Consider the following 27,031-nt stretch of genomic DNA (forward strand, 5'->3'; position numbering starts at 1 on the left):
TTTAACACTTTGCGGGAACATCGTCAAGGACACGCTGAGCCAGACGCTTTGGCGCGGGGATGTTGATTGTTACAATGCAGAACAAAGTTCCCTCTTTGGCCTTTTTGGGGTCACTGTTTGGCCTGCGAATATTACACTGAAACTAACGCATGCTCACTTTTAGCTTGTAGCATGTCAAGCACAACTTTTATTTAACCATGAAATGTTTCTTTTAAGGGCGAGTTGGCCACAAAGACACAAAAGTACAGTCTGTATCATAATACATAAAAGAGCACAGCAAACTGTTGTCGATAGCCTGTGACCCGCCCCGAATGAGAAGCAGTGACCAAATGTTCAAAATGCCAAAACAACAACCGGCATCAAGAAATTCAGAAACTTGTCTAAAACTGTGAGACCAACAAGGCCAGTTTGAGTCCAAGCTAGAATACGGATTCTTGTCATTTTGAATCATCACAAACTCCGCGCAGACAACATGGACGCTATGAAAATGCTGCGCGTGTAGTAGCAAGTGAGGACCAACTGATTAAAGAGCACTGTGATGTGGCCTTTGCTGACTTTGAAATAAATCTCAGCGCTACATAGTGGAGAGTATCGGGTGTAGCTCACAGGCACATCTATCAACTGTGTTACAGTCGTTTAATTGTGACAGAAAGAAAAGCATTTCTTGTTTTGGGGAAAGAAACAGAAGGCGGGAGCAAATACTGTGAAGTTATGCTAGCACTAGCATTCAATCATTTGGATGCTGCGGCCAGGAAGTGAAAGTTCGGGGCTTGTTTTGGCGGTCTTAGTTGAAACTGCTTGGCCTGTGAGTAAGTTGAGAGTTGTTTAGATTCATTTATAACCATTTGAACTAATTCCTAGTGACACTTAGAACTAAGTAGTGCTAACTAAGCTAAGGTACATTTTAAGATTAGCAATAGATATTCCATGTCAAGCGTTAGCAGAATCAACTTCCCTTCATGTAATGAGCAAAATCATCAAATTGTTTGCCCGGGGACAGACAGACAATCATGATAGACGCAAAGATCAAAACCTGAAAGAAAAAAGCGAAAAAACAAACACACATTGTCAACACAGATCTGCTCAAAGATACCAGATCAAAGATCAAAGCTCAAAGATGAATTTGTGAAGTTACCCACAGTTCCTTGCGGGCACAGGACCGCATTCAGGGAGGAAAGATGAACGACGAGGACGGAAATCCCAGTCCAGGTCCACGTGGAGCAAGTCACTTCAGACAAGTGGACCAAGGGGGCAAGCCAGGCTTTATGCTTCCGGGAGTCAAGAACGATGATGAGGATCGCGGCTCCAGCTCAACGAGCTCAGTAGATGTTCCAGCCGCAGGGCGCCGGGTTCCAGGATCAGGCAGGAGGAGATGAAGCAGAAGCGGCCCAACTTGGGTAAGACGACCAAGCACGACCAAAAATAATGTACTTCCATCTTAGATGTTCAAAGACAAATAAGGATTGCTGTGTGTGTGTGCACATATATATATATATATATATATATATATATATATATATATATATATATATATATATATATATATATATATATATATATATATATATATATATATAAATAAATATATATATATATATATATATATTTATTTTTATATATATATATATTTATTTTTATATATATATATATTTATTTATATATATATATATATATATATATATATATATATATATATATATATATATATATATATATATTTATTTTTATATATATATATATTTATTTATATATATATATTTATATTTATTTATATATATTTATTTATATATATTTATTTATTTATTTATATATATATATTTATTTATATATATATATTTATTTTTATATATATATATATATTAGGGGTGTGAATTGCCCAGTACCTTTCGATTTGTATCACGATTCATAGGTCACGATTCAATCCCGATACAAATCTTTAAATTGATTATTGCGATTTTTTTTTCAACTCACATTTAGAAAATACTAATCAGTAAACTTGTACATGTACACTGTAAGCTTTGTATGAAAATGTATTTATCTGAAAGTTCAGGTTGCAGTCTGTTTCATGTTTGAACAGCACTGAAATCAAATATGAAGGCTTATTGTTCCATTAATATAACATTCTTCCATGCTTAATGTGTAAATCCTAACCCTGTGATTCCTGTTGAATATTCCCATTTAAAAAATGGTGTTTAAAAATTTTGATTGCATATTGAATCGATTCGACAATTGTGTGCTGTAATATCGCGATATATTGCAGAATCTGTTTTTTTCTAACACCCCTAATGTATATATATATATATAGTGATTATTTTTTTAAATTGTAATTAATTGCATGACTTCAATAGTTAACTTCATTCCTCACAAATTTTATAACTGTTCGAAATGTACAATAAAATGTAAAAAAAAAAAAAATCTGCAAGTTTCCTTACTTGTTAACATAATAGTAGATTTTTTTTAAACTATTGGAAATAGGGCTGCATCTTTTAGTCATTTATTGTAATGTCATAATAAATCATAACATTTGGATTAATTTAAAATGTATGCACTCATTTGGACGCCCCTAATATATATATATATAAAGTTCTTAAGGTGGTGGCGTTTTTATGCATGTGGGCGGATGTAACGCAGCTCATGTGTTCGTTGTGTTTGTGGATGCAGGACGACAGGGAGCGGCTATGAAAACAGCGTGGGCCAGGGTCCGCTCAGGAGGGGGTTGGGGGATTGGCTCGGCCCGCTCGGGGGGGTGGGGGGGGGGGGGGGCATGAGCCTGACGCTGACTCCCAGAGAGACAACACTCTCTCGTTTGCCGATTTCTTGAGTTTGACCTTTATGGCCTTTTGCAAATGTCACGCTGAGATGCCCATTTGTCTCCAACCTCTCCAAATATGTTTTTTTATCTATATACAGTTAGCAGCCTGTTAACAAAGGAGTGCATAACTTGGTGAACAGCTCGCTGGTCGAACTTTGGAGTGTGTGAGTGCTGAGGAAGTTGTGTTTTATCTCCCAGTATGAACAACATTCAAATTGAAACCATGTTTTCACTACTGTGTGTCTTGCGTGTAGCACAGGGAGCACAAACACACAGCACACAACAGTGGTCTTGCTTATCTTGGCCCGATGTCTGTTTTCCCGCTCTCCATCCTTCGGCCCCCACCGAATGCCTCGTCTTATCAGAGATCAAAGGCTCAAAAGTACCCCGCCTCCGTCCACTTATTTTTCACGGCCCGTTTTAGGCACCTTCCGAGACGGTTGCGCCTTATGTCCAAAAATGAGACCATTTGGGGGACGGAGAATCGATTTATGCAAATGAGCTTCTGATTTGAACCTCAAGAAAACTGCTCTCACATGTTGTGCCCATGCATTTCTTCACTGTAAACAACATCGTTGACTTTGTGACTTGAGATCTTGTCCTCGAGGTGAACCGGTGTTGCCGGGTTTGGAGAAAGTCCATCTATTTCTTTGACAGGCCGCCGGTGTTATAAAATAAATCAATCAATAAATCTGGGGGAGGAGCCGCAGGCAGGTGAACAAACAATTAGCCAATATTCTGCTATGGGTGGGTTCATGTGCCTCTATTAATTTTTCAAAATAAAAATATGTACTGTCGTGAGCAGTTTGAAGTTGTAATAACAGGGTTCACCACTAGATGTCAAGAAACCTAATTAGGTCAAATGCCATCTTTTTAGGTAAAATAGGAAGCGGTTTTTTTTCTCTCTCACAAGAGCTATTGACAGTTAAAAAAAAAGTTTTCAAAAAAAAAAATAATAATAATTTGTTCCACATATCTATACTATTGGTCAGTCCACAAATGTCAATGCTATTTTTATTTATTTATTTATTTGTTAAACACATTTTTGACCACTCTAAGATGACGATGCGTTCAATGTTAACGGTTGATCAAACATGGCCTTTTTGGCCTGAAAACGTTTTGTAGGTCGAAGGATTCCACCTGATTGTGATCGTCGACGCACCTGCGACGATGCTGAGGGGACGCGCACCAGAGACGCGTTACTGCACGTCCTACACGTCCAGGTGAGCAATCCAACCTGTTCATTTGGGCATTTTGAAAGACACGACGACAAAACATATGCACATTTTGTCACATATCAATTGTGGCCCCCCCCTTCTATCGGCGAAGTGGCCCATCCCTGAGCGATATGAGACTTTTTCAATATTTGGACTCCATATCGCTCAACTTGGCCAACAAGGTAACAATCACGGTAATAAACGCATTGTTTAATTAATAGCGCCGGATGAGCGTTATTACTCGCCAAACATCCGCCGACTAATTACTGAGGCGCAAAGGCCACAATTTGAGCACATCTAATTTCTCCGCCTCCATCTTGATAAAAAAACTCATAAAATCCTCACCATCTGTTGTTCCCTGATCCCTCTCCCAAGCATCACTTTTTTTGAAATACAGTAAATAAATACAAATTCTTCATTTGTTCACTCTTTTTCCTTCCCTAAATTAGTATCCAAAATCATCACAAAATCTCAATTCAATGCAATATTTTTCTTATTTACAAAGTGCACAAAATTATTACTTTTCAAGTCAATGTTTCTTCGGGGATAAAAAAAAAAAAGAAAGAAAAAAACACCAGTCCGCTCAATTAAAAAAAAATGAAAAAAATTATGAAGAATAAAGTTAGATTTAGTAAATAACCCAAAAATAAAGTACCCTGCCCCTTCCCCCACAAAATAGTATTTAGCCATTTGAATATCAACCCGGCATTTAACAATTACAGTAGAACTAGAAGGTACTTTTTTACATTTTGCAACAACAAAAAAAGACACAATAGATTGTGTCAACTGCAAATGTTCATCGGCGTAAGGCGATCCGCCTCATCTGGCTCCAGTTTGAATCCACTGATTTGATCTTGGCCTGCATGACGCGCCGGCGACCAATCAGACCCTTCCTATCGGCTCCTGTCACTCGAGCTCATGTTGGGATGTTAATCACTTCCTGGCCTGTAATCCAATCGGTTGCTTGGACTACCGCCCTTTATTAGATTTGTAAAAACACAACTGGATGTGCACTCAGCAGCAAGGTAATCCTGCACTTGCCTTGTTTTTTTTTTGCAGATGTTAAGAATGTCCCTTTAGCTACTAAAAAGTATGAAAACAAGCCTAGCATAAGACGAAGGGGGGCTTGTTTTACAAAAACCTCTTCAATCAAGGAACAAAAAAAAAATACTCAACACAAACTACTTGATAACACAAAAGTACTCAATAAAACCACAAAAAAAGTGATACAAACTCAAATACAACTCAATTACACTATTTAGCATTGGTCAATGAAACAAAGCAAATCTACGCAACAATAATGCAAAATCAACTCAATAACACAAAAAATACTCGATATGCTAACTTCTTGAGCAGGCAAGAAGTATTCAATAATAACATGAATGCTATTCGATACCAAGATAATCTCACCAAAACTAATAACACAACAGTTGTGTGATGCTAAGGAAGTTAGCATTTCTTCCTTACTGACTAAAGAGCTTTGTATGTACCAACACTCTGGTGGTTGCTGCCCCCTAATGGATTGGAGGACAATTGTAGCGCATTGTGCTTCAACTTTTTTACTTTTTACATGTGTTTTCTTTTATCATGATCTTTTATTCACAAATCGTCTGTTTCAAATAAGACCTTTGACCCCCACCGGGTCCATTCTTCTGACCTTGGTGGTTTCTGTTCCCAGTCTCTGACAACCCTAATTGGCACCTTTGACAAATGTCCATTTGCCCATCCTGTCTTTGGACGCCATTGTTTGCCTGTTTAAACCAAATGTCATGATGACAAAAGTCACTAAACATTTTTACAAGTGCATTTTGTCGTGATTCATTCGTGAGCCATGAAAATAGACTTTTAAGATTTTTGTCTTTTTTTTTTTTTGCTTCATTTCATTCGACATTGTGCTGCTCCCTCTGTTGCACCTACCTTGGCCACCTGGGGGCAGTACAATGAAGCGTTGGAGAATACAGTGCTTCTGAAATGTATTGACATCACTTCTTCCACATTTTGTTGCTACAGCTTCCAAAGTGGATTAAATAATGTATGCAAATTATGCACATAACACCACCAATGTGATAGAATTTACATTTAGTTTTTGCAAATTTGTAAAAAAAAGAATTTTTTTGCCAAACATGGTGAAAATGAAGTGTTGAGAATACAGTGCAGTATTTACATAATTTCACTTCTTCCATGTTTTATCTCCCAAATTATACCCGCAATGCCACATTATGGACATGTGCTAAAAGTTTTTGGGGTGTGCAAATTAATGGGAAATTTACAAAACATAATTATGGAGAAAATGAAGTATTGTGAATACAGCCTTACTCATACGTGGATTATAGATAATTTTTTCTCCCTAAATTATGCATACAACACCATATTATGGAAATGTTATAAAGATTATCATTCAATGTTTGCAAATGTGTAAAAAAAAAAGTTTAATTTGTGGAGAAAATGATTTGTTGTGAATACAGTGCATCCAAAAAGTATTCACCTCACTTCATTTCTTCCGCATTTTGTTCTTACAGCCAAAAGGATAATTTTTTTTTTACCCCATCAAAATGTTTGCAAATGCATTAAAAAATGTGATGAAAATGATTTGTTGTGAATACAGAGCATTCCAAATGTATTCACATCACTTCACTTCTTCCACATTTCGTTATGTCAACATCCTTTCTGCCAAATGGACCATTTTTTTTCTCTCTGAATATTTTACATACAAAACCAAGTCATGAAAATGTGATCAATGTTTTCATTCAAGCGAAATTAACGGTTGTGGAGAAAATGAAGTGTTGCGAATACAGTGCATCCAAAATGTATTCACATCATTTCATTTCTTCCACATTTTGTGCTTTCAGTCTGACTCCAAAATGGATTCCATTCACCCCCCCCCCTCCCAAAAATATACACACACAACATATTTAAAATGTGAAAAAATACATTATTTTAAATTTTGAGGCTACTCATTAGCATTTTCCATTATGAGTTGTTAGCATTAAGATTCCAAAGGCTTGAAATGGACAATTGAGCAACAGCTCTTCTGTTCTCATCCTAAAAAAATTTTTTAAAAAGTGGAGGAAGTGACGAAAATATTGCTCCTTCAGGAGCTTTTAATCTCAATGAATCACGCTGACCACTAACTGACCCCCCCGCCCCCCCCCCCCCCCCCCCCCCCCCCCCCACACGCCGGAGGTGTGTGGGGGTGTGTGATGAGTCACGTCCGACCTTCGGGTGCATTTCCTGGACGGGTAAACAGCTCCTCGCCGTTCTGTCGTGAGGAGCTGAGAGCGCGGTCGTTAGTCACTTGACACTGTCCCACATTCAAACAATACCCTGAAAAGTGACGGGTCCAAAAAATACAAAATCATGTAAAATACAAAAATGGACCAACCCACTACTTGGGTCATTTTGATCCAATTTTGAGTTGTCAAGACAACCTTCATTTTGGATTGCTTTGTGTATCAAAACATTTTTTTTGTTGTTGTTTTTTTTGTTTTTTTTGTTTTTGTACAGAAAGTCAGAGGGTCAAATTGACCCAAGTAGCAGGTCGGGCAAATTCTTGACCAAAATTGGGTTTTATTTTGACCCCATCAGTCTTAAAAGTCAAGGCTGGGAAATTTTGGGGGCGACAAGCAACAATAGATTTTTCAGGTTAATAAAATATTGTGAAAAAAAAATAAATCAAATGTGCATATAAAATATTTGTTTAATTATAATTGTTTTGATAATAGATTATGTTAATGGGATATTTATCTTAATTTAATGACACATAATTGGATTTTTATTAATAAGTTATTGCCATACACATTTTTTACATTTTGTGTTTCATTATTTATAAAAGTAAATAAATTGTTTGGTCAAATAATGTCAAATATACCTGCATTTTATGTATAAAGCAATTTTGAATTTTATTTATAATAATATTTAAAAAAATACAAAAAAATAGTAAATGTATATGTAAATTATTTTTCCCTATTATTATTATTATTTTATACATAAACTATTTCATAAAATACATGTAAACACAACAATGATAAATGTACCATATATGTAAAATCTTATATAAAATAAAAAAATATTACCACATATGTGAAATTGTTTATCAATATGTTTTCGTATGTTATTATTTAAAAAAACAAATGAACTATGGACGCTCTTACTTTTTTTTTTTTTTTTTTTCTTCTTCTTTAAGAGCTCAGTATTGTTCATTCGGAAATGTCATCATCATTGCTCTTTTTTTTTTTTTTTTTTTTTTGGACGCTCTTACTTAAATTCACCAACTTTAGGAGAGAAAAGGAGTGAAAAAAACATTAATGCAATAAATATGATAATGTGTTAAAAATAAGCAAAAGTGAAGGTGGATTAGCCTTGCAAGATGAATTCTCGCAATACTTGTGACCGATCCGGTTCGGACCAATCACAGAGTGACATCGTGCTTTTTTTTTTACCCCCTTTGACGTGAACGAAGACGACAATTTCATCCGTGGCCGTGATCGGTCAAAACAAACGTGTGCAAGATGCCGCATCGTCCAATCAGCTCAGAATGTCCCGCCTCTCCTGAGCAAATCACCGTGGAGACGTCCCGGATGGATATTGTGGAGAACTCCCTTGAGCGAATCACAATATCAATCTGGTTATTGCCAGTTTAGAGGACGGCAACAGTGTTGACTAAAGCAGGCCTCCATCGTCCATCTCTATAGTGATACCTGTGCCGTGTGTTCCCACTTGTTCTCATGCACTGGAGATGTCAGCCTCATCTATTATGGCTGAGCCTTAATTGCTTCCACTTAACTCATTCACTGCCATTGACGGCTATAGACGTCAAAAATTCATTTGAAATATTTCTAATAATTTTCCACTTTTTCCACTTTTGTTGATAAGAGTATGAATTTTTTATTGCACATTTGACATATGAAATTTGTGATTAATCGTGAGTTAATCATTGAAGTCATGTGATTAATTACAATTGAATTTTTTAATCGCCTTTTTAAAAAACCGATAGGCGATTTAAAAAAAAATTGTAATTAATCGCATAACTTCACTAGTTCACAAATGTTATATCTGTTCTAAATGTACAATAAAAACAATTCTAGGTTTTCACACTCTTGTTAACAAAAGTGGAAAAAAATGTTAAACTAATACAAATAGTTAAACTGAATTTTTGACGTCAATAGCCGTCAATGGCAATGAATGTGTTAAAAAAGGCGCTGCACTCAAACTGCTGTTTTTTTTTTTAAATACCAAACATAAGACAATAATAATGTAATTAGTTCTCAGACTTGCACCAAAAATCCACATTTGCAGTTCATATTGACATTAGCCATCATATGACCGAATGGGCTACTAAATGTACTTTTGCTGGAAAACACGTCACACAGTCCAATAAATGAAAAATAAAATTCAATTTGATAATACGTTCAAAGGAGTGCGCTTTATCTTGATCGTATGTTTACGAAGCCATCTTCACATATCTCATTCAAATGTATTGCAATGTAGCACACAAATGGAAAGATTAAACTTTGGAGTTGAAACGAAATTACTTGAGCCAAACTCATTTTTAGTCCCATCATTGGAAAAATCATTTCAAATCTCAGCCATCTGGAGCTAATCCAAACAAATCTCATGTTCCCATTGGTCATTGTGTCATTTGTGTGTGTGTGTGTGTGTGTGTGTCGCCATGGTTGCCGGGCGCCATCCCATAATGTTGTGCAGGTGTTCATTTGACTGAGGCCGTCATTATCGGTGCCTGGGGCTCGAAAGCACACAAACAAAACAAAGGTAATAATGTCAGCGTGTGCGTAGGCGTGCATCTCTTCCTGTAGCGCATAGTGAATTAGTGGTTAGCGGTCATGTTGTATTTGACCATTTTAAAAATGTTACTTCATTTTAAAGACGAGATAGCTCTTAAAATGAAATGAAAAATGCACTGAGCTGTCACCAACGTCTTACAAATGTAATTATGCCATCTGGTGGTAGAAAAATGACCAACATAAATCAATATCATACTTACAGTACACTACATCTTTTGAATTTTAACTCAATTTTATGAATTATTATGAAATTACTGTATCAATGACTAAAAGATGCGGCCATATTTCTATTAGTTTAACATTTTTTCCACTTTTATGTTAACAAGAGTATGAAAACTAAGATTTTTTAAAATTGTACAGTTCATTGTAAAATTAGCAGATATCAAATGTGTGATTAATTCACGAGTTAACTATTGAAATCATGCGATTAATTAGGATGAAACATTTTAATGACTTGACACCCCTATTTGACGATTCAGACGATTCATTAATTTTTTTCTCTTTAGTCTATAGACGAGCCAAGACACATGCTAAGCCATTGTCAAAAAGGCCCCAGTAACATTTAGTCATTGTGGAAATACGATTCAATTCATCGAATTTCAGCGATTAAGACTTTATTCAGCCTTCCTCTTCCTATTTTGTGTGTGCGCGTTATTCCCCCTGCGAAGGGTCAGCAATGCCCCGTGGGCCGGTGACAGCATCAGACAGCAATGCATTATGGGTAGTGGCACTCAGGTCGCACAGCTGTCCCTCCGCCGAGGGCTCGCTGGAAGTGTCACGCGGCATTTGGTACGCCGTGTTTGTGATAGCGTCAGAGCGCGCACGCACGGATGCTCGTTTGCACTGCTAGCATGCTACATGCTAATTAGCATGTTTTGAAAGTAGCGTTGTCAATGATGAGATAAAAAAAAAAAAATTATTGGTAAGTTTATTGTGATGCAATCTTGGTAGCATTTCGTATAAAATAAAAATAGAATATTTATAGCAATCTATTGATTTGTTTTTAAGTTTTTAAATGGCCTTTTCCTTATTTTTAAGTTTTGTGCTATTTTTTCACAAAATACAAATGTAAACATGAATGTACTACTTGGGAAAAACAAACATTTATTTGTTTAATGTTATTATTTAGCAGCATTCACTACGAATGGCCAAGATCAACATGTAGCACACGACTCATGTGATGAATATTTGACGAGAAAACGACTTTGAAGGCCTTTGGCAATGAATGTCTTCTCACTCCTTGATGACATTAAACATCAATCGGGCACATCCCCCTCCCCCAAATCAAAATGTCATTGCCCCCCCCCCTCCCCCTCCTGTATTTGACCTTTAGCATCCACTCTGCAGGTTGTTGTTTTTTTTGCTACAGTTCCGTGTAAACTCAATCTCTCTTCAACTAGAAAGAGTCGCATTATGTTGCTGCAATACACCAGAGGGATCTGCGAACTGAAATGCCAGGATGAGGCAGACATTTTGTATTCAAACAAGACCAAATAGCAAAATGGATGTCGAAAAGTATGATTTTGTGAAAGGGTCGGAGCGACTGCATGTTTTTACTACGATTGCATAAAGACGCCTGCCTTGCCTTTACTCGGATTGGCTAAAACTAAAATCAAAAACTTTCTGAAAACGGGACTTTTTCTAGCGTGGGATACATTTACACATATAAAAACACAGTGACATAGAAAAATTACTAAATTTGAAATATCAGTACTGCTGTTCATTTCAGTCCTGTAATAAATGTTTTTTTTTGCCATTAATTAATAGCTGTTCCATCAAAAATGCATTATTTATGTTTTTATGTTGTCAATGTATCTTTGGGATTAAATGTTTATGTCAGTAATAAAATATTTAAAAATTGAGAAATATTTTTATGTCTGAATCAAACAATGTATTTTATTAAAATGTTTTCTCAATTTAAATCAAATTTACAATAAAAAACAACAACAATTAGTAAAACGGTTTCAAACATTTTACATGTAAGTTTATGAAATTGCCTATATTTGTAATATTGATTTAGAATCAGGGAAGCTATATTAAACATAATAATAATTGCGTAGCCTATATTTGATTTTTATTTATTTGATTTGATTAAATGGGCCAATTGGTTGCTTTTTGGTTCAAAATGAGGGTACAAGGATTTACAGGTTTTATCACATTATTATTTGTATTTCGATGTTTTTCTTCGATCCAGTGGACGCCTTAAAAAGAAAAAGTGTCTTTCCCATAAGGAGAATGTGGCACGCTTCGCTCCAGACCCGCACCGCAATCGTTCGGTTTCTCGCTTTCGCCCGCGCCCCTCCCTTGCGCCAAGTTTCTCGCCGCCCGTCCAAGTCATCCTTGCCGTCGATCTGCTCGCCGGCAAACAATCGGCCGCCGAAGCAAAGCCCGTCGGCGCACGTAAATGCGTTTACGAGCAGTCACAAGACCGCAAATCGCCTCAATATCCGCTGCAGCGGATTGGATCAGGAAGAAGAAGGGAAAAAAAACGCGCGCAGGTTCGTGAATGATTTAAAGCTTTTTGCATCATCGTCCCCTCCCTCCCGTGCACTCCTCCTCCTCCTCCTCCTCCTCCTCCTCCTCTTGCTCTTCCTCCCCCTCCTCTTCCTCCGGCCCGGAGATGCTGCTGCTGATGCGGGCATCGTTTCATCCAGCCGTGCCGCAGTGAGTCCCCCGCGTTCCCTTCTTTTTCCTCCTCCTCTTCCTCTCCCACCATCTTCCCTTCACTTTTTCTGTACCTTTAACCCTCCCTCCATTGTTGTGCTTTCCGCCCGGCGCGCGCACAACACGTCGGGCATCGGCTAAAAGGTGATGCTGCTGCAACGGGCGTGTTGTTGTCGTCCTCCCCACCACCGCCGCCGCCGCCACCGTCACCAGCAGCAGCCGGGTACGCGCGCCTCACCTTGACCGGACAGTCGGCGCAGAGAGGCGGCGCGGGAGTGCGCGAAGACTGGGTGGAACCTTTTTGCACGCGGGTGAGTTGAATCGATGACGCTATACATTTTTTTTTTCTCCATCCCGTCCAGCCGGCAATTGTTGACCACGTGACATCATGTGTCACCCTTCACAAGTGGGCTAATCCCTCTTGACATGGCCTCTCTCTCTCTCTCTCTCTCTCTCTCTCTCTCTCTCTCTCGCTCTCTCTCGCTCTCTCTCTCTCTTGCTCTTGCTCTTGCTCTCTCTCTCGCTCTCTCTCTCTTGCTCTCGCTCTCTCTCTCGCTCTCGCTCTCTCTCTCGCTCTCTCTCTCGCCACAGGTGCTAAATTGAATATTAGTTAGCCTAGCGTTTAGCACGTCTGACTCGCAGTACTGCGATTCTCGGTTCGAAAAGTGGACTTTCCGTCAGCATTCCCACGTGCAGTCGTATTGAATGAATGACTGTTTCTATACGAATTGGTTAAATGACCTTCATGATGGTTTCAAGATTGTATTATTGTGCTGAGATAATTTAAACCTGATTTGGTTGTTTCTGTAATTCAGGGTTGAAGCTATGGGTGAAATGTTAAGGTTTTAATGTTAAGGTTTTGGGTTTCAAGCCAGGGTTAAGATATATTAAGTGTTACATTTCTAGTCAAGTTGCAAATTAAGGTTTGAAACGTTTGGAATGAAGTTCCGGATTAGAATTTGAACCCAAGTGAAATGAGATTTGGACGCCAGGGGTGGGGTTTCAAATTAGGGTTTCAAGACAGGGTGAAGAGCTGGTTTTAAAAGGTTTGAAATTTTTGGATCAAGTTTTGAAATTGGGGTTTGAAGCCGCTGTTGGGATTTCCAGTTAAGGTCTCAAATTTGGATGATGGTTTCAATTTAGGGATTGATTCAAACTTTTGGATTAAGGGTTCACATTTAAATTTAAAGACAGAGTAAGCATAAAAAAAAATGTTGGAAGCCAGAGGTAGGGCTTCAAACAAGTGCTTATGATTCAGATTATGGTTTCATAGTCACACTATTGGTTTCAAATGAGGGTTTCAAACTTGTGGATTACGGTCCGTAATTAGGGTTTGAAGCAAAGTAGCCAAGGGCAGGGGTTCAAATGAGGGTTTTGAGAATGCTTTTGAAGCAAGGGGCAGGGTTTCTTTTTAGGATTCGAAGACAAAGTAAGCACTTCAAATTAGGGTTCAAAGACGGGGGTGGGATCTCTAATTAGCGTGTAGCCAATTTTAGGGTTATCAATTAAGCTTTTATGCTTGTATTAGGCTTCCCAGTTAAGGACACCAATTTGATCAAGGTTTCAAATGAGTATATGGAAAGTTAAGGGCGGGGTTTAAAATGAGGGTTTTATTATAATTATTATATTATATTATATATATGTAATATTTTATGCAATAATGATAATAATTATTATTATGGTTCTTATTATTATGGATCAGAGTGAGTCAGTCAGACGTCACATTTGATGATGAGGAAGTCAAAGACAAAACGTGAGCAAGTGGAAGCCGAGGATTACGTAACAGACAAATTTAGAAACAGCAGATTGTGCGCGCGCACACACACACACACACACACACACACACACACACACACACACACACACACACACACACACACACACACACACACACACACACACACACACACACAGCCCCTGAAGACATCCTCACATCAGAGTGCACTTGCTGGTGTATACGTAGCCTAGCTTGCTAACGTTGCAGTACACATTTGTGGCCCCTCCCGTACCAGATGCCACGCCCCAATTAGTGTGTCGACAACTCATCAATGTCTGCCTTTTCCCACCGTGAAAAAGAAAAAGAAAAAAAAGAAGCACATCAAGTTGTCATGATTTCATTTCATGAACATGGCCATGAAAGAGTTAACAGCTGATGAGCCCATTTGGATCTCTGTTGCTAACCAAAACAGCAATACATACTTTCCCAACGTTTGGATCAAGATTTCAAATGAGGGTGAGAAACCCAAGATTAGTGGTTCGAATGAGGGTTTCAAGACATGGTTGGAGTTTGCAATTCGCGTTACAAACCAGCCTTTGCTCAAATTCAAGTCTCTCTCTCTCTCTCTCTCTCTCTCTCTCTCTCTCTCTCTCTCTCTCTCTCTCTGCCACCCACTTCACACACGCGCACGCACACACGGATAGCTAGCCCCCCCCATGCATTTGAATCAACACAATGTGAATATTTGTCCATTCACATACACGTTCAAACAACAAGTGTCTGTCCGTTCGCATATTGGCCTCATGTTTTCGAAAATGCCCTTATGGGGAGTGTGCGCGTTGTTATCGCTTGCTTGTAAATGACACTTTGTTTGCCTCTCGGAGATAATAGTCGCCCCCTCCCTCAGCCCCTCCCTCCCTCCTTCATCTTCACTGTTGGCAAAGCGGGAGGCACATGGAACACCTGCCACTCGCCTGCCGCGCTTTGTCTCGCCTTGTTTGGCCCACGTAGGACTCTTCAAACACGCACGCACGTACGCACGCACGCACGCACACAGGGCCCAGGCTATTTCCTGGAAATTCCCAAGTCTACCTCCCCGCCGCCAAAACATTTGGCGGTAGACAAACAAATTGGTTTGCTCAAAACGGCAGCAATCACAAGCGGAGTGGTTGATATTACAGCCGAGTGGCGACGTGGGCGTGCGGCTCGTCGCTGAGTGTTTGCTCACGAAACCTCCAGAGTGCAGGTTGATGTGAAGTCAAGAGACCAGACCACACTTGCAATTTGATGCTTAATGACTCTCTTCTCTCTCTCTCTCTCTCTCTCGCTCTCTCTCTTTTTTTCTTTTTCTTTTTTTTTTACAGCAAGCGCCAGGTGCACACCATTGAGAGTTGAAAAAATAAAATAAAAAATCAGCTCAGCTCATGTTGTTTTGTACAAAATTTGAAAAGTTCACTCTAAAAAACAGTTGGGTCAAAAATAACCCAACTATGGGTCAAAAATGGACCGATCCTCTACTTTGGTTTATTCGATCCAACTTTGAGTCAAGAAATTTGTCTTTTAGCGTAAAACAACTCATAAATATTCTATAAATATATATAAGTCAGATCCTTTACTTGGGTCAAAAAGAATCGGTCATTTTGTATAAAACAAATTAACCCATGAAGTGGATCGGTCCATTTTTGATCCATAATTGGGTTACTTTTCACCCAACTGTTTTTAGAGTGTTGGGTCAAATGAATAACCCACAAAAATTGGGTTGTTAAAAAATGGTGGGGTTATTACAGTAATTTGACCCAACTGTTGGGGTTGAATGAATAGCCCAAATGTTGTATTTTTCACCCGACTGTTTTACACCGTGTACAACCTTAAAACTGTCAAAAGTCAGAGTCAAAAATAACCTCATTTTGGATCAAAATTGGACCAACCCACTACTCGGGTCAATTTGACCCAACTTTGGGTTATTTTGTACATAACCTTTTTGTCTAATTTTTGATGAAAACTGGGTTCTTTTTGAGCCAGCCAGCATTGAGTAAGAGAGTGTATGTTGTCAAATGTGACATGTACATACATCTAATGTGTAACAACCCAAAAATTGGGTTACAAAAAATCCCTAATCAGATTGTTTTGTGTAAAACAACACAAAACACAATTAGTGTCACCCCTAAAACATCCCAAAAGGTTGTGTTGTTTTGTGGTTTATTTATGTGACCCAAATTTTTGGGTTAAATAAATAACCCCAAACGTTGGGTCAGTCCTTTTGTCCCAATTTTAGTTATTTTTCAGCCCACTGTTTTTAGAGTGTTGTAAAATTTTCAGTTTCACCAATCAATGGGACTCATGTCCGAAAGTAAACTCTGAAAACAAATGGGTCAAAAATAAACACTAATGGGTGAAATGGGGACTGACCCAACTTTCCCAGTTACTCTTTTATAACACCTCACCCAAATTTTAGGGTTTAAAAACACACACACAAAAAGTTGGGTCAGTCCATTTTTAACAATTTTTGTGCTGTTTTTGACCCAATCGTTTCTAGAGTGCGGCCATTTTGGTTTGAAGCTGTATGTTTGGCTCAAATGATGAATGTGCTTGTTTTGCTTTTTAGGTCATTTCTCACCATGTGGGGACCAAAACTCCAGTGAACCAAGACAAGACCGTGATCCCATCTTCAGAATAACATCCCTCCATCTCCAATCAAAGAAAGATTTCTCCTTGCACTTCACACTGTCGGCATGAGCGGCCTGGCAGGCAAGCTGGACCCCCGGCGGGTCCAATGGGGCGCCAAGTGGCACACGTTTACGTCGCGCGTCCTGAGAACCAAGCCAGTGGAGTCTATGCTGGACTCGGCCATGTCGGGCACGGGCCCGCACGGCACCCGGCTGGCCCGCGTGCTCTCCACCGTGGATCTGGTGTCGCTCGGCGTGGGCAGCTGCGTGGGCACGGGAATGTACGTGGTGTCGGGCCTGGTGGCCAAAGAGATGGCCGGCCCCGGCGTCATCGTGTCCTTCATCATTGCCGCCGTGGCCTCCATTTTGTCCGGTAAGAGAGTCGCTCTCTTTTCCGACTGCCTCATTAATACGCGCTAATATTGACACTATACAATTTCTTACCAACATTTTACCGTTTGTTGATACTCACTCCATATTCTAAGCATATTTTGCTAGCTGCTCGACCAACCAATCAGAGGATGGAATAATGCTGACATCATCGAGAGGGCTGGCCCCGTGAGGACGAATTTTAATTTTAAAGCCCCTTTGCTAATCTCGTTAAAATTACATGTCCATCACTGCTAATTCTGAAGATGATGGGCAGATTAGGTTGACATGGCAACACATAGAGGCTGAAATATAATTGGACCCCCCCCCTCCCCCCGAAAAAAAACAACAACACCAACATCTACATACACATAATGGCAGCAGTACAGTCAAAGAAATGCTACAAAATGAGGGTATAAATTAGTACAATTCCATGAAACAAATATTAGAATTTAGATTGTACATTTAGGTCAGTGTTTCACCACCACATAACTTTTGCCTAAAGAAAGTCTGCTATCTTAATCGTAACATATAAAGTGAAAGCCATAAACAGGGCTAATGGGGATTAGCATAAATTTGCAGTAGTTATATACCTTCAAACAATTGCTACTTTCATAACTTTGTTGAACAAAAAGGTCCGCTCGTTTAATGCTATTGTATGAAATGAAAAGTCATAGACAGGTTAGCATACATTTGAAGTAGTTAAATACTTTCAAACAACTGCTACTTCCTTAACTTTGTTGAACGAAAGTCCGCTAGCTCAATGCTAACATATAAAGGGAAAAGCCATGGACAAGGCTAATGGGGATTAGCATACATTTGCAGTAGTTATATACCTTCAAACAACTGCTACTTTTGTAAATTTGTCGAAATGGATGTCATATAAAGTCAAATACCACAGACAAGATAATGGGGATTAGAATAAATTTGCAGTTTACTTTCAAACAACTGCTACTTCCTTAACTTTGTTGAAAAAAAGTCCGCAAGCTTAATGCTAACATGTAAATGCCATACAACACAAACAAGCACAACTTTTATTGATATATTGACAGGCTCTATTCATGAAACTTGAACTTAGTTGGGTCGAGGAAATGAAAGAAACGTTTCTTTAACCAACCATGTTTGCAAACGTTTGTTAGTTAGTGGGGCGGAGCGTTTGTCCGACGTGCGCCTCTCGTGTGACAGGAGTGTGCTACGCCGAGTTTGGCGTGCGCGTGCCGAAGACCACCGGCTCGGCCTACACGTACAGCTACGTGACGGTGGGCGAGTGCGTGGCCTTCTTCATCGGCTGGAACCTGATCCTGGAGTACCTGATCGGCACGGCGGCGGGCGCCTCGGCGCTCAGCAGCATGGCCGACTCGCTGGCCAACCACAGCATCAGCGGCTTCATGACCGCGCACATCGGCACGCTCAGCGGCTTTGGTGAGTTGAATATTGTTGTTTTTTCCAAATGTACGCACACCCAAAAAGCGATTGGACCGCAAATAGCATGCAAACAGGATATTAGTAGACAGGCCCGACCATTTCCCAGATGGTCAAGTGGGGAAGCAGTGCATGTTTTTTTAATGGCAAAACTGAAGGATGCGCTGTCATGTGGCGGGCCCCGTCGCCTGGCAACACGCGTGCCGCATCACCCGAGCTCGGCCCAGCTCCCTTTGCTGGCGTTCTTGTTTGTGCAGAAGCACTGCATCAGCAGCAAACATCTACTGTGGATCAGTTTGGCCGCTAATAGGACCTTCTTTTGCGATGATGACTCAGCGATTCTGATGAAGACGCCGAAGGAACCTCTTAAAAGATATTGACACAGCATTTAGTTAAAAATAAAGATTGTACATAACCAATGTTCAATTACTTATTGGATTGATTTTAACGTGTCGCGTTTAGGTAAAGGAGAGCAGTCGTACCCGGACCTGCTGGCGCTGCTGATCGCGCTGCTGGTGACGGTGATCGTGGCGCTCGGGGTGAAGAACTCGGTGGGCTTCAACAACGTGCTGAACGTCATCAACCTGCTGGTGTGGCTCTTCTTGATGGTGGCCGGGCTCTTCTTCGTCAACGGCGATAACTGGGACGACGGCAGGTTCCTGCCTTTCGGCTGGTCCGGGGTAAGTAACAACGGAAGAGGACGGATTCGGATGCAGCCAAGATTATTTAAAATTTACATTTTTTTATATTGGTTTTAATTTATGCAGGCTAGGTTAAAAGTAAGCCACAGACAAAATGTTTTATTTTATTAAAATGGATTTAGTGGTTATTTTATTTTCATTTTCGCCTCAATTTTCTTTCAGGTTATATAGATTGATTTTGACATTTTATTTATTTATATTATTTATTTGTTTTTATTTGTATTACAATTGTTTTAAATGTTTTACTGTACTGTTTATTTTCATTTTATATTTTATATGACAGAAATATTTTTAAATAAAAAATGTTTTACTGTACTGTTTATTTTTATTTTATGTCAGATTTATTAATTTTTATTAGTTTCTTTTTTATCACAGATTTTTTTTAACTGTTTTTAAAAATATATATAAAATATATATTTCTGTAATGAAATAAAAATAAACAGTACAGTAAATAATTTTTTTAAATAAAAAATAATAATTCAGTAATAAAATAAAAATAAACAGTTCAGTATTTTATTATTATTCTTTTCATTTTATAAGATATAAATAATTTTTTTTTATTGAAAATGGTTTACTGTTTATTTTTATCAAAAAAAAAATAATAATAAATAAACATTTATTTATTTATTTATTTATTTATTTGTATTTCAAACGTGCTTTTTCTGTGCGCCGTGTGTCGCCGCCGCAGGTGATGCAAGGCGCCGCCACGTGCTTCTACGCCTTCATCGGCTTCGACATCATCGCCACGACGGGAGAGGAAGCCAAAAGCCCCAACACGTCCATCCCGTACGCCATCACCGCCTCGCTGGTCACGTGCCTCACGGCGTACGTGTCGGTAGGTTGCCGTGGAAACCGCGCACCTACAGCCTCCGAAGCGCCACACGACAACTGTCTGCGTCTGAGTTTGTGATTCTGACATGTTGGGTGATGGTTGCCGTGGCAACCGGGGCATGGCTGCGGCGGAATACAACATTTGAATTGCTCTCCCATCTCCATTGACCCCCCCCCCCCCACCATAATTCATTTATATTAACCGTATAAAAAAAAAGAACACATTTACAATTGATCTAACTGCAAACTCTAAAAGAATGTATTTTTAAAGAATATTTGCTTCTTAAGTCAATGACCATAGCAAGCAAACAACATGACTAAGTTGTATTTGTCATACTATCCACAGTTATGATTTCATAAAATCAAATCCACACAACATACACCGACTTTTTTGTGTGAGATCAATTCTCATCCCTGAAGGGAAATTTGATTATTATTATTATTATTATTATTTTTAATTATGATGTATGACTTTTTTTGAAATATGACAAACAATTATGATCACTATGATTATACTTTTACCACAAAGTTTAAAACAAAAATTAAAATAAATATTATATACTGTATTTGGCAACATTTTGATTACATTAATACACATTTACTATATTTTTATTTAAACATTTATCATTTTTGTTTGAAATTTAAATATAATTTCATTGTAAATCTGATGTATTATTATATTTTTATCTTATATTTATATAATCCCATTACCATCTGCATTTATTTATTACTAAAATGTTTCAAACTTAAGTATGTAAATAATAATTACATGTATAATACAAAATTATTAAGATAATACATTATTATTATTTTCAACATTTGATATGCTCAAATTCCCAAATAATTGAATTGATTCAATTGAGTTCCATTATTAAAAATGTTCTTGGATTCAAATACACAATAAATTAAATTAATGAAGAGAAATGGCATTAAAACTGAAGTGAAAGTTAAAGCATTTTAATAAAAAAAAAAAAAATAATTCCAGTTAAATCAAAAGTCAATTCTAATAATATTTATATGACAATATTCATCAATTGTAATTCCTGTGGTAGTGTTCACTTTATATATAATTAGTTGAGCTATCTTTGCCAGCACCGTATTGTGGCAGGCAGAACGATGAATGCTCTCCCACTACAACAAAACAAAACAAAACAAAACAAAACAGGCCCACATTCCACACTTGTGAGTAAATTGAGACGCAATCATCCTCATTTTCATCCGCGGTACATTTTCCCACCAAATACGCGCCCGGTCTCGGGAAACGCAGCGCGAGTCAGCGCGCGGTCTGCTTTTGCCGGCAGGTGTCGGTCATCCTGACCCTGATGGTCCCCTACGACCAGATCGACGCCGACGCCCCCCTGATGGAGATGTTCGCCGCGCACGGCTGCATGTTCGCCAAGTACGTCGTGGCGGTGGGCTCCATCGCCGGCCTCACCGTCTCGCTGCTGGGCTCGCTCTTCCCCATGCCGAGGGTCATCTACGCCATGGCGGGCGACGGCCTGCTCTTCAAGTCAGTGCTCGCTCGCCGGCTTTTTGGACTTCTCGAACTGTTGGCGGCGAAGCCCTCCTCTTGTCTAAATGAAGCTCCTCAGCTCACTCCGCAAAGATCCTTGGCAGCAAGATTGTATGAGATGGCAGCAACGAACTACTTTTGTCTAAATGAAGCTCCTCAAATCACTCCAAACATACTTCCTTAGTTCCCAACCCCTTCTTAAACCTAACCCTAGCCAAGATGCTACAAAATGGCGGCTAATCACTACTTTTGGACCGAATACGGTTCCTCCCTATACTGTAACATAGTTCCATGGCAACAAATTGCTACAAAATGGCATCAAACCCCTACTTTTGTCTAAATGATGATCCATCAACTCACTCTTAGCATAGGGCCCATGGCACCAAGATTCTACAAAATGGCGGCTAATCACTACTTTTGGCCCAAATCAAGTTCCTCCCTTCACTGTAACAGAGTTTATTGGCATCAAAATGCTACAAGATGGCATCAAAGCCCTACTTTTGTCTTTATGAAGATCCTCAACTCTACTGTAGCTCTAAGGCACCAAGATTCTACAAAATGGCGGCAAAGCACTACTTTTGGACCAAATGAAGCACCTCCCCTTGCTATAACATAGTTCCTCAGAACCACAATGCTACTTTTATCTAAATGAAGATCCTCAACTCACTCCACCGTAGTTCCAAGGCACCAAGATTCTACAAAATAGTGGCAAAGCACTACTTTTGGACCAAATAAAGCTTCTCCCCTTACTATAACATAGTTCCTCAGAACCACGATGCTACAAGATGTCAGCAAAGCCCTACTTATGTCTAAATGAAGATCCTCAACTCACTCCAGCATAGTTACTTGGCACCAAGATGCTAAAAATGGTGGCAAAGCACTACTTTTAGCCTAAATACGGTTCCTCCTTTCACTACAACATAATTCCTGGGCACCAAAATGTTACAAAATGGCAGCAAATAACTACTTGTGTCTAAATGAAGCTCCTCAACTCACTTAAACATACTTTCTTGACACCAAGATGCCACAAAATGGCAGCAAAACTTTTTTGGGGGGGCTCTAAATGATGCTCCTCAATTCTCTTGAAAATATCTGATTGGCACCAAAATTGTACAATAAAGCAACAATTTGATTTATTTGACTTAAGCACAAAAGAAGGTGTTTCTCAACAAGCACAGGTCACAGGTCATAGAATAGGTTCCGAAATTAAAATGAGCAAATACTGTTGTTGGTTTAGCGAAAAGCGAATTGCAAATGTTGGCGATTTCACTGTACACCCCTCTCCGCAGGTTCTTGGCTCACGTGTCTCCGTACACGGAGACCCCCGCCGTGGCGTGCGTGGTGTCGGGCTTCCTGGCTGCCCTCTTGTCGCTGCTGGTCAGCCTCAGAGATCTCATCGAGATGATGTCCATCGGCACGCTGCTGGCCTACACGCTGGTCAGGACGCCATCAACGACATCTTCATCCAACTTCTGACAAACGCACAAAATGACCCAAACTTCAGTTTTACAATTTGATGCTAGCTCATGTGCTAGCTTAGCTGCACTTGCTTTCTCTCAGTCCTCAACCTCCGGATAAGTAAATACAGAAGAGCCTTGATGCATTCAATGCTGCATGGATTTTTAAAGTATCCTACGTAGCTATTGATGTTGATGATAAATACATAAACAGGTGCTAACGTTAGCTTAGCTTGTGTGCTTGACGGAGCTGTATTACACTTCACCTTCTTTTTGTTTGCAGCGCTCCATTTTCTGGCTGCCCTTAGTCTCTTCCTGGATTAAGTTGATCTTAGAAGTGTTTTTGTTTTGAGCGATGCGTAAAAAATTATGATAATTAACAGATGTTAGTTTAGCCTGGGATGGCTCCTTGGCTTCTTAGCGCCATTATACTCCACAGTCTCCACTTTGCTGCAGTGCTCCAGTTTTCCGCTGCACCCAAACTCCTCTGGGATAAAATTTAACTTTTGTTAAGAGTGATGCACTTCAGGTCGCATGGATTTAGCAATTTCATAGCCTCTGTTAGAAATGCTGAAAATAATAATAAACACATGTGCTAATGTTAGCTTAGCCTGGGATGGCTCCATAGCTTCTTAGCGCCATTCAACTCCACAGTCTCCTCTCCACTTTGCTGCAGTGCTCCAGTTTTCCGCTGCTCCCGAACTCCTCTTGGATAAAATCTTTCCTAAAGAGTGATGCGTTTAAGGCCACATTGATTTGACCACTTCTGACCCTCTGTTGGTCAGAAATGCTCACACATGCTAATGTTAGCTTAGGTTCCTTAGCGGCATTCAATGCTGCAGTCTTTACTTTCCCACCGTTCTCCAGTTTCCCGCTGCCCGCAGTCTCCTCTCGGATAACAAAAATGTGCATTTCATCACGAGCAAAGGGATCAATTACATGTTGTGTCCTCGTGCAGGTGAGTCTGTGCGTCCTCCTGCTGCGTTACCAGCCCGAGGGCGACATCCACGGCTTCGTCAACTTCCTGTCCGAGGAGCAGAAGGCCAAGAGGAAGGAAGGCGTCCTGGCCGAGTGCGAGAGGGACGCGTGCTCGCCGAGCCGCGACGACGGCGAGGAGACCACCAACACGTGCGGCGCCAAGAACCTGCCGTCCCTGGGCGACAACGAGATGCTGATCGGCAAACCCGACAAGAACGCCTACGCCGCCGGCCACCCCAACTACGGCACCGTCGACATGGGCAGCGGCATCGAGGCCGAAGAGTCGGAGGGCGGCGCCATGCGCCGGTTCAAGAAACTGCTGGGGCCCCGTTACTACACCCTGAGGATCCGATTGGGACTTCCGGGCAAGATGGACCGGCCCACCGTCGCGACGGGGAAGACCGTCACCGTTTGCGTGCTGCTGCTCTTCGTCTTCATGTTCGTTTTCTGCTCCTTCATCATATTTGGTAAGTCGGTCACGTCTCATTGTAATCTGTAACGGCGACAAGATTTTCAAGAATAAGGTCATCTCTTGATGCTGAAACCATTGTGGGACTAATAAATCTTATTTAACCTAATCTAATTCAATCTGCTCATTTCCAGAATAAATTCCACATTTTTTTGTGGGAAAATTCAAACTTGTGCATTTTTTTTTTCCCTCGGTGGTGAAAATGTGTTGTCCAGGTGCGAGCAGCATCGGTGAGGGTCGCTGGTGGGCTCTGCTCCTCCTGATCTTGTTGGTGGCGGTGCTGGCCCTGCTGGTGGTCGTCATCCTGCAGCAGCCGGAGAACCCCAAGCGGCTGCCCTACATGGCGCCCTGCGTGCCCTTCGTGCCGGCCTCCGCCATGCTGGTCAACATCTACCTCATGCTCAAACTGTCCGCCATCACCTGGATACGATTCTCCGTATGGTGTCTCGTAGGTGAGTCAAATGCAATCACAATTCAATTTCATGCGAATAATTCAATAATATGAATAACACGAAAAAATTGGTTGCTATGTGGATTGTTGATTCGGCCCAATTTTTGGGGTTTATTTATTTTACCCAAGTGGCGGTCGGTCCCTTTTTAATCCATCATTTATTTATTTATTTATTTATTTATTCACTTATCTGGTTAGAAAAACAATATTGTTTTATTTCTCGAGAAAATACTGCAGCAATTTTTGTCTTTAATTAGCGCTTGAACATGATTTTTGGGATGGGGTTGCATTGTTAGTGCGCAATGGTGTACGATAGAAAGAACTCTATATAATAATAATGTCAATTGGGTCAAAAAAGAGACCAATCCAACTTCATTTGATGTCAAAAGTTGGTAAATAAGCAACCCAAAAAGTTGAACCCCAAAATTGGGGTTCAACAAAACACCCAATTTGATTCAAAAAGGGGCTGAATCGGTACTTTTAAAATTGGGTTAATTTGTGCAAAAGCGACCACATTTTTGGGATTGTTTTGTGTAAAGCAACCCAGAACGTTGGGTCAAATTGACCCAATTATTGGTCAATCCCTTTTTTGTGCTATTTTTTGACCCAACTATTTTTCGAGTGAAAGAAACATCATCTTCCTTCACTCTCGGGACTGACCCAAGATTTGGGGTTATTTATTTGCCTCGACTATTGAGATGATATGAATAACCCAAAAAGTTGTTTTTTGACCCAATCTGGGACTGACCCAACAGTTATTCATTTAAGCCCAAAAGTTAAGTTGAATGAATAACCTTGGGTTATTCATCTTTTTGGGTCATTCATTTAACCCTGATAATTGGGTTCGATGAATCACCCAAAAAGTTAGGTTTTGACCCAATTTGGGTTCATTTTGATTATTATTTATTTATTAATTTTACCGTGAAGCAAGATGACATTTCTTGGATTTCCTGAAAAGTTGTTATTTCATAAATGTGAGGATTGCCCCCTTTTTTTTCTTCATCTCCCCCGGCAAGGCGTGCTTATCTACTTTGGCTACGGCATGTGGAATAGCACCTTGGAGATCACGGCGCGGGAGAACGAGGCACACGCTTCCACCTACCAGCGCTACGACCAAGGCGTGGACGAGGGCTTCTGCGGCTTTGACGACGACTTTGACCCGCCGCCCGAGGTCACGTCGGGCCCAACGAGCCGAGCGCCGCAAGCCCAGCCGGAGAGCGACGGGACACCCGTTCGAAAGCCCGGCGCCGCCCTGGTGGAGGAGGACCCCACGGATTACTGAAGGGGCGGATTTTTTTCCCACATCTGGCTGGAGTGGTGGGCCGGGTGCGTGTTTTGGCGGTCAGTGTCGCAAGCGTGCATGCCAGCATGTGTGGGTGGTTTGCTGTTTGTGTGGTGGACTCCGTGGGCGACGTTGTCCCACTTGACCCAATTATTGGTCGGTCTTGGTTTCCACTTAAAAAAGAAGAAAAAAAAAAAAAAGACATGCTCCTAAACACTGATAGCAAAGTGCAGACATTGCGGCAGAAACGCGTCGAAGAGGGCATGATTCATCACAGCAGATTGCCGTGCTTACTTTGCTCGATGGCACCGAGGACAAGTCAGCATGTTTTCTTGTCGGAGTAAAAATACAAAATAAAGTAAACGCGAGATGGGCAAACTTTTGATCAAGGGCCCCATTTGATTTTTTAAATAGGACACATTTGGTTCATTCATACATCCTTAAAACTGTTGAGTCAAAAGTAACCCAATTTTGGGTACAAATTGGACCGATCTACTACTGTGGTCAATTTGACCCAAATTTGGGTTGTTTTGTACAAAACAAAAAAGTTGGGTCAAATTGATCCAAGCAACGGTTCAGTTCAATTTTTTAACCAAATTGGGTTATTTTGACACAGCAGTTTTTAATAAGATAAAAAAATATATATGTTTATTTATTTGTCAGCTAAATTATAACTAAAAC

General features: G+C 40.0%; 1 protein-coding gene across 2 annotated transcripts; it reads left to right on the forward strand.

The window, feature by feature from the left end:
* Positions 1 to 874: 874 nt before the first annotated feature.
* Positions 875 to 26,735, forward strand: slc7a14a (solute carrier family 7 member 14a). 2 transcript variants are annotated; one of them, XM_086094143.1, is made up of 12 exons: positions 875 to 1,397; positions 3,938 to 4,035; positions 12,639 to 12,805; positions 16,817 to 17,250; positions 18,432 to 18,668; positions 19,131 to 19,348; positions 20,058 to 20,204; positions 21,502 to 21,710; positions 23,003 to 23,150; positions 24,129 to 24,615; positions 24,833 to 25,069; positions 26,085 to 26,735. In XM_086094143.1, the coding sequence occupies exons 4-12, from the start codon at positions 16,944 to 16,946 to the stop codon at positions 26,348 to 26,350; spliced, it is 2,256 nt and encodes a 751-aa protein (XP_085950269.1). In that variant the 5' UTR covers positions 875 to 1,397; positions 3,938 to 4,035; positions 12,639 to 12,805; positions 16,817 to 16,943; the 3' UTR covers positions 26,351 to 26,735. The 2 variants fall into 2 exon arrangements, with proteins under 2 accessions (XP_085950269.1, XP_085950268.1); XM_086094142.1 differs by lacking the exons at positions 875 to 1,397; positions 3,938 to 4,035 and adding an exon at positions 11,676 to 12,494.
* Positions 26,736 to 27,031: the final 296 nt, after the last annotated feature.

The sequence above is a fragment of the Leptonotus elevatus genome, chromosome 14 (genome assembly GCF_054856555.1).
Source record: "Leptonotus elevatus isolate MCC_2025b chromosome 14, RoL_Lele_1.0, whole genome shotgun sequence".
Classification (NCBI taxonomy): domain Eukaryota; kingdom Metazoa; phylum Chordata; class Actinopteri; order Syngnathiformes; family Syngnathidae; genus Leptonotus; species Leptonotus elevatus.

Excerpts from the sequence above, each read along its gene's own strand:
- slc7a14a (XM_086094143.1), top strand. The coding sequence starts at position 16,944 with ATGAGCGGCCTGGCAGGCAAGCTGGACCCCCGGCGGGTCCAATGGGGC. Across the intron at positions 20,205-21,501 it reads GCCTCACGGCGTACGTGTCG|GTGTCGGTCATCCTGACCCT; the intron begins GTAGGTTGCCGT and ends TTTTGCCGGCAG. Across the intron at positions 23,151-24,128 it reads CGCTGCTGGCCTACACGCTG|GTGAGTCTGTGCGTCCTCCT; the intron begins GTCAGGACGCCA and ends GTCCTCGTGCAG.